Source organism: Ahaetulla prasina, chromosome 5 (assembly GCF_028640845.1).
Source record: "Ahaetulla prasina isolate Xishuangbanna chromosome 5, ASM2864084v1, whole genome shotgun sequence".
Taxonomy (NCBI): Eukaryota; Metazoa; Chordata; class Lepidosauria; order Squamata; family Colubridae; genus Ahaetulla; species Ahaetulla prasina.
In genome coordinates this window covers 115,648,696-115,661,979 of record NC_080543.1, presented here as the reverse complement: position 1 = coordinate 115,661,979, position 13,284 = coordinate 115,648,696, and the positions used below count along the sequence as shown (strand labels likewise).

At 39.9% G+C, this 13,284-nt stretch overlaps 1 protein-coding gene across 1 annotated transcript; it reads left to right on the top strand.

The window, feature by feature from the left end:
- The first annotated feature begins 922 nt into the window (after window positions 1-922).
- Window positions 923-12,782, top strand: DHPS (deoxyhypusine synthase). The gene is made up of 10 exons (XM_058186394.1): window positions 923-1,092; window positions 4,366-4,596; window positions 4,844-5,008; window positions 5,962-6,083; window positions 6,306-6,402; window positions 7,009-7,095; window positions 9,098-9,203; window positions 10,442-10,545; window positions 11,721-11,846; window positions 12,018-12,782. The coding sequence occupies exons 2-10, from the start codon at window positions 4,393-4,395 to the stop codon at window positions 12,111-12,113; spliced, it is 1,107 nt and encodes a 368-aa protein (XP_058042377.1). The 5' UTR covers window positions 923-1,092; window positions 4,366-4,392; the 3' UTR covers window positions 12,114-12,782.
- Window positions 12,783-13,284: the final 502 nt, after the last annotated feature.

Sequence of the window (13,284 nt, the reverse complement as noted above, 5' to 3'; positions counted from 1 at the left end):
TTTATATTCCTTGCAGACACCTGGTCCTTTGCATCCTTTTAGAGGGCCAGTTAAGCACTTGGAAGGTTTATCTGCGTCCTCAGGGTCACCTGAGAATATCCTCCTGATTACTGTACTCTGCCATTTTTTCCCTTTGGAAATCCATTCCTACTCCCACACCATTCCAAGGGTGTCCAGCCCAAATTGTATAGCTAACATTCTATAAATATTCTCAGTCATTCAGGTCATGGTTATCCCAAAGGTGCTTTTTCAGGAGGCAACTGGACTTTGTTTTTCCTTTGAAGACATTTTGCTTCTTATCCAAGAAGCTTCTTCAGCTCTGACAGGATAATGGACCTGGATGACTGAGAATCTCTAGGTCTTCTAGGTCAGGAGTCTCCAACCTTGGCAACTTTAAGACTTGTGGACTTCAACTCCCAGAATTCCTCAGACAGCAAAATAAAGCTGGCTGAGGAATTCTGGGAGTTGAAGTCCACAAGTCTTAAAGTTGCCAAGGTTGGAGACTCCTGACCTAAAAAAACCCCAAGAAAGTCCTGTTGCCTCTTGAAAAAGCACCTTTGGGACAAAACCATGACTTGGATGACCGAGAATCTCCATAGACACATTCATCTTCAAGTTGCCAAGTTTGAAAAACACTGCGGCCTACACCCAGCCCCTGTTCCCAGGCTGGTTGGGAACGATGGGTTTTATAGTCTTCTAGCAAGAGACCTTTCAGGACGGTCTCCGACGATCCTTTGGTTAAAAAACAAAACAAAACGCGCGTTCCCGCTCTAGGACTATCCTGGCTACAGCGCCACGTGCCAACCTCCTTCCGGCTTCCGCCCGTCCTTGAAGCCGACTTCCTGCTCCAGCTCTTCAGAGAAGGGAAGAAAGGGGAACGCCTCCTGGCGGAAGTTCAGCCCTTCCTCCCGCTGAGCGGAGCGAGTGGAACCGGCGAAGCGCTCCTTCTGCCCAACTCCGCTGCCGGCTGCCGCTCAGGGGCGGTTCTCGGTTAGCTTAGCCCGAGGAGGTTGCCTGGCTCTGCCCTGCCCGGCCGACATCCAAAGAAGAAGGGAAGGCGGGCGCACGCACGTTGGCTCCGGAGGTCTCCAGGTAAGGGGCAGGAGAGTGGAAAAGATCTGGACGCTTTGATATTAAAAGAATTGGGTTTGTGGTTTTGTTTTTTTTTAAGGGGGGAGGGAATGCCAAGGATTTCCCACGCGTGCATTGATTGGCCGCCGAAAGCGTTGCATTGCTTTGCATTGCATTGCTTTGATTGTGGCTCCTGCTCTGATGCTCAGTGCCTGCAAGCAAGCAAGTCCGTGTGTCGAAGTCTTCCGCTCTTCTGTAGTGGCAGAACAAAAGAGTGCTCGTGCCCCCCCAGGGTCCCTCCCTGCCACAACAGAAGAGCGGAAGACTTCGACCCTGGGGGGGCACGAGCACTCTTCTGTATCTGTGTCACCTCACAGTGCATGTGCAGAAGTGTCTTTGCGTGAATCGAATAGAATAAGGATTCTTTGACTGTATGAGTGTTACTTTGTTGCTTGTATCCTTACGATTTATATCGATATTGATTGTTTCCTGATTGCTTATTTGTAACCTATGACTATCATTAAGTGTTGCATCATTAAGTGTTAAATTTGCATCCTATGACTATCATTAAATGTTGTAAGTGTTGTAACCTTAATGAAGGTATCTTGTCTTTTGATGTACACTGAGAGTTTATGCACCAAAGACAAATTCCTTGGGTGTTCAATCACACTTGGCCAATAAAAAATTCTATTCTATTCTATTCATTGGCCAAGTGTGATTGGACACCCAAGGAATTTGTCTTTGGGGCATAAACTCTCAGTGTACATCAAAAGACAAGATACATTTGTCAAGAATCATAAGGTACAACACAATGATAGTCATAGGGTACAAATAAGCAATCAGAAAACAATATCAGTATAAATCGTAAGGATACAAGAACAAAGTTACAGTTGTACAGTCATAAGTGGAAGGAGATAGGCGATGGGAAGGATGAGAAGATTAATAGTAGTGCAGATTTAGTAAATAGTTTGACAGTGTTGAGGGAATTATTTGTTTAGCAGAGTGATGGCGTTCAAGGAAAAAAATTGTTCTTGTGTCTAGTTGTTCTGGTGTCTATAGCATCATTTTGAGGGTAGGAGTTGAAACAGTTTATGTCCAGTTATGCAGACCTGAGGAGAGCGGGGTGCAGCCTACACATTGTTCCGGGGGCCATGGAGTTCAAGGGGGGCCCATGAAGGGGAAAAAATGTTGCAATTTTTACAAAACCAATTTTTTAAAAAAGAAACCATATTGGATACATACTTCATACTCTATACTTCGTGTGTATGATACACAGTATATAGCAAAACCGCCTTGCAGCCTTGTTTGACATAAACTTTATTAATCTGAAACTCAGTGAACAGTTATTTATTGAATTTTAATTTCATTACTTATTTAAGTTTGCAAGTTTAGTTTCATTTCATTTAGGAATATATTTTATGTTTCAGTTTGTGAATGGTTATGAAATGCCATCTCAAAAATCTGAAGCTCAAAAACGCAAGAAAAAACAGAAACACGATGAGATTAATAAAAAGGGGCGACAAGCGCTTTTTCAATTTGGCGGTAGATGCAAAACGAGCGAAACTAACCAAAATGAAACTTTAAATTCAGAACAATGTGAGACAAGTACAGAACTGAAACAAAGGTCGGGATCTCATGAGGCCAGTTTGGATTTTCAAGAAACATCAGATCAAGTAAATTCTCAATTTAAAGATATGTGTCCATGTGTAGGTGAGGGGGCCCACATTAGTCTTGTTCCAACACTTAATAATCCTCTCAGCCCTGCTTGCATGTGAAAGAACAAAAGCAATATTGCACTGATGTCCTGCAAATCTCCTACCCCCCCCTTGCATGGCGTCATGGCAATCCACATATGCACCTGCATGTTCCCCCTTCTCAGATGCCTGAGACCAGAAATCTGGAATTCCCAGGAATCTAAGGAACATCTTGTTTTCCCAGATTTAGCAAGCAAAAAATAACCACAAACCTGAAATGCCTGAAGAGGAATATTTGCAAAGTAACATCTCCTGTCCCCTTGAAGAGTGCTGGACTTCAACTCCCAGAATTTCCCAGCCAGCCTGTGCTATAAATATGAGCAAGTTGCTGGCTGGGGAATTCTGTGAGTTGAAGTCCACCACTCTTCAAGGGGCCAAGTTTGGACATCCCTGTCCTAGGAAAATCTGGAGTGGTAGAGCAAAGATAAGGAATCTTAGATGTTAAACTCCAAGTCCCAGCAGTCCTCAGAATTCCTCCCAGGGCTGTTATGATTGATTGGTTGATGTTCTTTGTGTTGCAGTGCACTGCTTAAAGTAGTATTTTAAGAAAATCACTTTAGATAAACCAGTCTATAATCAATCCAAGAGTTCTTTTATTTCAGTCCCCCCTTTTTATACAATTGTGATTTTTCTCAGAAATATCTTTCTGTCTCTGGGAAAAAGTTGGATCTACATTTGTCTACCATTTCACAGTTAATTTTAGATACATTTACACCAATCTAGTTGACTCCAGGTGTTTTTTGTTTTGTTTTTTGTTTTGAATTTATATCCCGCCCTTCTCCGAAGACTCAGGGCGGCTTACAATGTGTTAAGCAATAATCTTCATCCATTTGTATATTATATACAAAGTCAACTTAGTTGCCCCCAACAATCTGGGTCCTCATTTTACCTACCTCATAAAGGATGGAAGGCTGAGTCAACCTTGGGCCTGGTGGGATTTGAACTTGCAGTAATTGCAAGCAGCTGTGTTAATAACAGACAGACTTAGTCCATTGAGCCATCAGAGGCCCCTACAGGGAGGGAGGGAAAATAATTAATGAGGGGAAATGGGGATTATGCAACATGCATGTCATTATCCAGAATTGCTTGGAAGAGAAATCGTTCACCAGAATAGAATAGAATAGAATAGAATAGAATAGAATAGAATAGAATAGAATAGAATAGAATTGAATTGAATTGAATTGAATTGAATTGAATTGAATTGAATTTTTATTGGCCAAGTGTGATTGGACACACAAGGAATTTGTCTTGGTGCATATGCTCTCAGTGTACATAAAAGAAAAGATACCTTCATCAAGGTACAACATTTACAACAGGATGAACTGTTAATGCAAGTTCATCACTATTTGTATGGAATTGGCAGCCAGAAAATAGGGCAATGAATGGGAAATTATTCAAACTTATTTTTTTTTCTTACATGGAAAACTCAACCTGTAGGGGCCTAGAAATCTAAGAAGTGTAGATCCAGGGTTCTGGAATGATAGTTACAGGACAGAAAACCTTTTAAATGCAAATCTTATTTGTGGCTTTATTTTCCCAGGCTGCAAATTGCTTCATTGCCCGCCTGATGGAGAATGTGACTAGTGCCCTACCTGCTGGAGCAGTGGCTGCTGTACTAAAGCCCAGCGCAGAACTTCCCAAAGGGAGCTCAACTGTACGTGGCTATGATTTTGACCATGGATTAGACTATCATGCCTTGCTCCAGTCTTATCTCAACACTGGTTTCCAAGCTACCAGTTTTGGACAGGCTGTGAATGAGATCAATCGAATGGTAAGTGGCCAGAATGATTCCTGATGGGATGAAGGGACAGTAGATTAGATTAGATTAACAGAGTTGGAAGAGACCTTGTAGGTCATCTAATCCAACCCCCACCCCCACCCCAGCAGGAGACCCGACACCATTTCTGACAGATGGCAGTCCAGTCTCTTCTTGAAAGCTTCCAGTGACAAAGCTCCCACAACTTCCAAAGATAACTTCTGTTCCATTGGTTGATTCAAATTATTGGATTCTGTTGCAGATAGAAGCAAAGTTGACACCATTAGGGGAAGATGAAGGAAATCATGCCGATTTGAATCCCTGTTCTCGCCGCCTGACTGGCTGTACAATTTTCTTGGGCTTCACTTCCAACCTCATCAGCTCAGGTGTTCGCGAGTCCATCCGCTATCTGGTGCAACATAACATGGTATGGCTTGACTGAGAAATAGGTTTTTGTCTTTGTATTTGTATGTATGTATATTTGTATGTTTATGTAGTTGGAAAAGGAAGTGGGTGTTTCAGAATGAATTATGGGGAATTTATTACACCATAAGATTCTCTGATATTTAGATGGACATACAAGGCCTGGAAAGAGAGAAGTCATGGGAAATACTTTTTCAATCACTCTGATTGATGTTGTGTGATTGATGGCAAAACTTAACCAAAGTAGTCCTTCACAGAGGAGTAGAGTAGAACTGAACAGAATCAGAACAGAACTAGAACCAGAACCAGAACTAGAACAGAACAGAACAGAACAGAATAGAATTAGAACAGAGCAGAACCAGAACCAGAACAGATTATAATAGAATAGAATTAGAACAGAACAGAACAGAACTAAAACCAGAAGAGAACTAGAACAAAATAGAATAGAATTAGAACAGAACAGAACAGAATAAAATAGAATAGAATTAGAACAGAACAGAACTGAACTGAACTGAATAGAATAGAATAGAATTAGAAAAGAACAGAATAGAATTACAACAGAACAGAATTACAACAGAAGAGAAATAGAGCAGAACAGAATAGAAACAGAGCAGTATAGAATTAGAACAATAGAATAGAATTCTTTATTGGTGAAGTATGATTGGACACATAAGGAATTTGTCTCCAGTGCATAAGCTCTCAGTGTACATACAAACGTACAATGTACATGCAAACATAAGCTCTCAGCATACATAGAAATAACAAAGTGATAACTCATAAGATATAAATAGAAGAAGGTAATAAGAAAGATTAGAAAGCAATAGAGCCGTACTACATGGGTAAATATCCTTAGTTAAAAATCTACATGAGTATAAAATCCTTAATTTCTAGGAAGTTAATTGCAAACAAGCTTTGATCCTTTGGATCCTTTGTTGAGTGTTACTTTTGATTTTGTAGGTTGATGTTTTGGTGACCACAGCTGGCGGCATTGAGGAAGACCTGATCAAATGCTTGGCAGCCACTTACATCGGAGACTTTAGCTTACAAGGGAAAGAACTACGACAGAGTGGAATTAACAGGTGGTTCCTTTGGTTGTGCTGAAGGATAATCTGACCCCATCAGAAATCAGTATCTTTGATTATTTTTGTGACTGGTGTTGTGCCTTGAAGATATTACTTTCAGGTTTTCTCTTATATAATAACCTATATTATCTGGTATATAGTGAGAAGGTAATCTTATTTGTGGTGCGTAGAAAAGCAATGCAAAGCAGAGGTCAATAGCTATTTCCTTTCCCCCTCCAGGATTGGGAATCTCTTGGTGCCGAATGACAATTACTGCAAGTTTGAGGACTGGCTAATGCCAATCCTGGACCAGATGGTGACCGAACAAGACACAGAGGTGAGAGCGGGAACGTTAAAGGTGAAAAGTCTACCTTTGAGTTGTTGTTTTTCTGTATTCTAAATAGAGTAGAGTAGAGTGGAATGGAATGGAATGGAACGGAACGGAACGGAACGGAACAGAACAGAACAGAACAGAATAGAATAACAGAGTTGGAAGGGACCTTGGAGGTCTTCTAGTCCAACCCCCTGCTTAGGCAGGAAACCCTACACCACTTCAGACAAATGGTTATCCAACATCTTAAAAATTTCCAGTGCTGGAGCATTCACAACTTCTGGAGGCAAATTGTTCCACTGATTAATTGTCCTAACTGTCAGGAAATTTCTCCTTAGTTCTAAGTTGCTTCTCTCTTTGATTAGTTTCCACCCATTGCTTCTTGTCCTGCCCTCAGGTGCTTTGGAGAATAGCTTGACTCCCTCTAATTTGTGGCAGCCCCTGAGCTATTGGAACACTGCTATCATGTCTCCCCTAGTCCTTCTTCTCATTAAACTAAACAAACTCAGTTCCTGCAACCATTCTTCATATGTTTTAGCTTCCAGTGCTTAGGTTTTTCCCATGCCCATCTATTGTTGTCTAACCATTCTTCGATTCTTTCTTGCCTTTCAGGGTATGAAATGGACTCCATCAAAGCTCATTGCTCGGCTTGGCAAGGAAATCAACAATCCAGAATCAGTCTGTTATTGGGCACAAAAAGTAGGTTGAGAAATTCATTTCATTTATCATTTCACTTCTTTGTGCATAAGTGCTCTTCCTTGTTGGTACCTAATGGGAGTGTCTTCTTTTTTCTAATCTCTGATATAGTCTTAAGGCCCATTTTATATAAGCAATATTCGACTTCCAACCATTCTTTTAGTGACCATTTGAAGTTACAGTAGTAGCCAAAATTGAGAAACACTTTTTAGGGAAAAAAGGTTTGATGACTAATAACACCACCTTTTTGGGGGGGAGTTTCAAGATAATCATATTCCACTGCTGAAATGGCCTGGGAATAGCCCAGACCTTAACCCAATTGAAAATCTACGAAGCCGACTAAAGGAACTTTTGAGTCAGAAGTGACCCAGCAATAAAACCCAGTTAATAGAAGCAATCCTTCAATCTTGGTTTCACATTATAATGGCTGCAGAACTAAAAGACTTGGTTCACTCCATGGGAAGACATTGTAAGATTGTAATTCATGCTAAAGGTTACCCAACTAAGTATTTAGTTGGGTAACTAGAATCAGAAAGCTCAAACTACCCGAGGAGATACTGATCCAGTTCTACAGAGGAATTATTGAGTCTGCCATTTGCACCTCTATAACTGTCTGGTTTGGTTCTGCAACCCAACAAGAAAGACACAGACTTCAGAGGATAATTAGAACGGCAGAAAAAATAATTGCTACCAACCTGCCTTCCATTGAGGACCTGTATACTGCACGAATCAAGAAGAGGGCCGTGAAAATATTTACAGAACCCTCACATCCTGGACATAAACTGTTTCAACTCCTACCCTCAAAATGACGCATTGCACACCAGAACAACTAGACACAAGAACAGTTTTTCCTGAAGGCCATCACTCTGCTAAACAAATAATTCCCTCAACACTGTCGAACTATTTACTAAATCTACACTACTATTAATCTTCTCATCGTTTTCATCACCAATCTCTTTCCACTTATGACTGTATGACTCTAACTTTTTGTTGCTATCATTAAGGGTTAAATTGCAACCTATGGCCATCATTTGTATTGTAAATGTTGTACCTTTGATGAAGGTTTTTTCTTTTTCTTTTATGTACACTGAGAGCATATGCACCAAAACAAATTCCTTGTGTGTCCAATCATACTTGGCCAATAAATTCTATTCTGTTCTGTTCTGTTCTGTTCTGTTCTGTTCTGTTCTGTTCTATTCTATTCTATTCACTGACGTGATAATTTTGGTACGTCTCATTTTTTCTACGTGTTTCACTTTTCTTCTTTATACTGTAGCTGCTATTCTAATAGCAAATCCTTCATAAATGTTATTGCATTACATTCTTGATTAAATTATCTTTCCATTGATATATAATTTTATGGTACTACTTCCCAAAAAAGTGGTGTTATTGGCTAGTTTTAGAAAATACTCTTTTCTGAAAAGGTTTCCACAATTTTGGCCACTACTGTACAACAGCACTGAAAAGAAGTGAATGGTGGCAGTTTTTCCTATAACCATTGCAGCATCCTCATGGTTATATGATCAAATTTCAAACGGGCATGTATTTATGATAGTTGCAGTGTCCTAGGGTCAAGTGATCACCTTTTGTGACCTTTGGACAAGCCAAGTCAAGAGGGAATTCAAATTCACTTAACAATTGTGTTACCAACTTAACAAGTTCAATGATCCGCTTAACAAATGTGCCAAGGAAGGTCGTAAAATGGGACAGAACTCACTTCACAACTGTCTTGCTTAGCAACAGAAATTTTGGGCTCAAATTGTGGCCATAGGCCAAGGACTATCTGTATTTAGATGATCTTGCACATGAGACTTGGTATTGCAGATATTGTTGCCCCACTCATTTCCCAGTGGATGGCTTGTTCTTTCCCCCAGTATTAGATTTTCCTTTAAAACTGGGCTCCAAACAAAGATAAATAAATATTTAATACATAAAACAAATGCAGGAAGTGCATCTCTAGCTTCTGCTACTTCTAGCTGCCATGCTACTTATATTTTCTCAACAGAATAACATTCCTGTCTTGAGCCCAGCAATAACAGATGGATCCCTCGGAGACATGATTTTCTTCCATTCCTATAAGAAACCAGGTCTTGTGATGGACATCGTAGAAGGTGAATGAAGATAATTTGCAACATAAGTTGGCCCTAAGTTATCTGTATTATATTTACAACTTCTGCTTTAGGCAGCCCAAGAGTTACAAGCTGATGCTATATGCTTTTTTTTTTAAGGTATAAAAGTTTATTGAATTCTGATTAACAAACATCAGGTAACTAAATTAAGATCCAAGATGCATAGAAGAGAACTTTTGAAAATAAAAAAAGTACTGAAAAGCTAGTAAAGAGACAGTACTGTACATGTAGAAATTTACCATATAATGTAAAATATTGATATTACACTCTATTGCTGTTAAGGCAAATGATAAAATCCATCCAAATTTGGTTTCTACCTCTGATATTTTACTATTTTAATTTGGTGATTTTTTTTTCTGATGTAGCAGCTGAAGAGGCCTTGAAAAAGACCTGTCAATTATTACATAATCAAAAAGTTTTCTAATGCTGAGAAACTACAATTTAGGTGGTAAAATTAAATAGCTAAAAACATCATAATTTTCAAACTTGAGATTAGCTCCTGTAAATAGATGCAGCAAAACTAACTCTGGGGAGCATTCGGTTCTTTGTTTAGTAATGGTATTTATCTGTTCCAGCTGCTGCTAACCTATCAGTTTGAAGGCATGCAAATGCGAGTAGATGAATAGGTACCATTTTGGTGGGAAGGTGACAAGGTTGTATGCGCCTTTGGCATATAGCCATGTTGGCCACATGAGCAAGGAAAATGTATTTGGACAACATTGGCTTTCCCATGGCAAGAAATGGAAATGATTGCCCTAGAGTTGGGCAAGACTGGACAGGGGAAAACTTTACCGTGTGTGTGAGAGCGTTTGTGTGTGTGTATATCGTGTTTCCCTGAAAATGCGAGCTACCCCAAAGGTACGTTCTAGCTTGATTTTTACACATGCACCCAATATAAGTCCTATTCCCAAAATAAGTCCTAATTAAGACCCCCACCCACTCCTGGATACACAGGTTAAAAAATGTGTATGTATGTATGTATATGTACATGTATACGTACATATACCTGTACATGAACACACACACACACACACACACACACACCAATCTGGCTGGAATGACATACCAACAATATAAACTTCCAGTGCGGTTCTTGCATTGAAGTTGAGGTTAGCAAATGCTGTATGTTGAAAGCTCAGCAGCTGTAGGTTTATTTTTGAGATGTACAATGTGTGTTTGCAACATTTCCATCGTAACCGTTATTGTCATCTCTCTTACAGACCTGAAACTCATTAACAGCCAGGCCATCTTTGCCCGGAAGACAGGAATGATCATCTTGGGTGGAGGCCTTATTAAGCATCACATTGCCAATGCAAATCTGATGGTGAGGGAGAGTGGTGGGTAGTAGCCACAAAGTCAAGGTTGATTTGGGAGGGAGAGATTATGGTGTGAGATGAAACATTTATTTAAGCAAAATGAATATAGAGACATCTTGATGCTATCCCTCAATTCCTATAATTTTAACCAAAGGGCTTGCAACAATAAAATAGCAATAACACTTAGACTTATATACCACTTCACAGTGCTTTATAGCCCTCTCTAAGCGGTTTACAGAGTCAGCATATTGCCCCCAACAATCTGGGCCCTCATTTTACCCACCTCGGAAGGATGGAAGATAAGTCAGCCTTGAGCCAATGAGACCCGAACTGCCAAACTGTTGGCAGCCGGTGATCAGCAGAAATAGCCTGCAGGACTGCATTCTAACCACTGCGCCATCACGGCTCTTATATATTTTTAAGTATTTAAAAATATAAATATTTAAAGGCAATCTAGTAATCCATTATGCCAGAAAAGAGTGCAGATGGTGAACATTTTTACATTGGAGAGTTCCGCAGAGAATTGAAATTGTTGCAAATATAGCTTTGAGTTGTTCAACTCACAGGTCATCGTCGCAAAACTGGAATTTCCAGTTGAGGTCGTGGTAATTCTTCCCACTCAGGAAGACCCATGCCATGAGTTTGTTCCCTGCATGTTGAATGCAAGATCAGTCCTTGGCCATTCTTTCCACTGTCCTATTTAGTAGGGCTTGGAAGGACTTCTACAAGGAGTTTTGATGTTCTTCTGCCAGAGTGGAGAATATTATGCTAAATAATTATTGGGTCTAATAATCATTTGTTGAAGTTGCTCTGAAGCACTTGTTCATACCAATGGTGAAATCGATTTGTTTTACTACCAGTTCTGTGTGTGTGGCTTGGTGGGCGTGACAGGAGAAGAATATTGCAAACTCTCCATTCCCACCCCACTCTGGGGCCAGCCAGAGGTGGTATTTGCTGGTTCTCTGAACTACTCAAAATTTCCACTACCGGTTCTCCAGAACCTGTTGGATTTCAGCCCTGGTTCATACCCTTGCATTTTGGAAATCATTAGGGTCATGAGGGCAATGCTGGCCTTAATGACAATTGAAGATCTGCTCACCATAGCCCTGGTATGTCTAATCAAGGATATAATCAGTCAGATGAGCCTTAGAGGTCACCCAAGGTTTTTTTTTTTGGTTTCCAGAGAAATGGAGCTGACTTCTCCGTATATGTCAACACCGCACAGGAGTTTGATGGTTCAGATTCAGGAGCTCGGCCTGACGAGGCAGTGTCCTGGGGAAAGATCCGTATGGATGCTAAGCCTGTCAAGGTATGTATGGGACAAGAAGGGACTGAGAGATCATGCGCTGGCATGGATGGGGCACGAATTCCAAGGTTACCGTCATAACCATCCTGACAGGCAATGTATTTTAGAAAAGAAGCAGATGAATGTTTTGGAGAGGGACCAATCGTCTGAGCTACCATGTTTTTCTCTTATCAGGTCTACGCTGATGCTTCCCTGGTTTTCCCACTGCTGGTTGCAGAGACTTTCGCTCAGAAACCAAATGCTTTCGTTCAAGAAAAGAAAAATGACTGAATTGGGAACTGCTGCATGAGGCATTTTTTTTTTTGTTTCTGTTCAGAACTGCCTGCTTCCATCCTGCTTCACATCAGTCAACACCTATGTTGAAATTGCCGCGAAGATCTCCCTAGATGAATGGAGAGCGGGACCTATTTGACCATTCAGACAGCAACTTCTACAGTCCCCACACTGGGCAGAAGTGGTTTTCCCAATTGTCTGCATATTGTAACTAAATTGGGAAGCAATCATTCTGTCAACCATTACTCCTTGGCAATGATGGATCTTCTATTGCAAAATATAATGGAGTTGAGAAGGTGTGAAGACCCTCAATGGTGTGCTCAATTCTTCCAAAGGATTTTTATGCAATGGTGGAACACCTAGGCGTTCTGGAATTTGATTTGTGTGTTTGTGTGTATGTCTCTTAATGACTGAACCAGGCCATACCTCCAATCTGGTCTCTCCTGTCTTCTCAGTCAGCCCCTGATATTTATTCCAGGTGTTTTATGTGGATTTGGCGAAGAGCCATAATTTTGTAATAGTTTGAACATATGATTATTTCTTGTTTTTGGGTGCCTTTTTGCCATCCAAATGACTGTGACATTTTGTGACTTTTTGTGCATATAAGAATAGCCGGGTTTTTTTTTTATTATTATTATTATTCTTTCTGGGGCAAAGTTCTGAGTTGATTAAAAAAAAATTATTGAATAATATATTTAATATTCTGTATTTGTTTGTGGGCTTTCGGAGATGACACAGTTTTGGTTTACATAGTATGGGGAAATGGAAGTTAAAGAATGACCTTCAATTATTTTAAAGAAAACAAGGCTTTTTGGCAAAGAACTCGGAGTTACAGTATAACCTGAAGTTCCATGCCTTCAGTAGCGCGCCACTTAAAGTTGCTCCCAAAATAATTTTTAATGTGTCTGGAAAAGAAAAGCATTTAATATTGGATTTGAATAATCAAAATCTTATTTCTAGTAGTTTTATTAAGTATTACAACTAGAACAATAAAAAAAACTAATACAAACTTATAAAAAAGAAAGAAAAAAAGAAAGAAAAAAGTAAACAGAAAGAAATATATAAAGAAATGACTTCTTCTTTCATCTCAACAAATGAAAGAAATTACTCAAACAAAGTTTTAGTAATTTACCACCTCTTAAAATGCAGCAATTTATCTCTTCTTCCT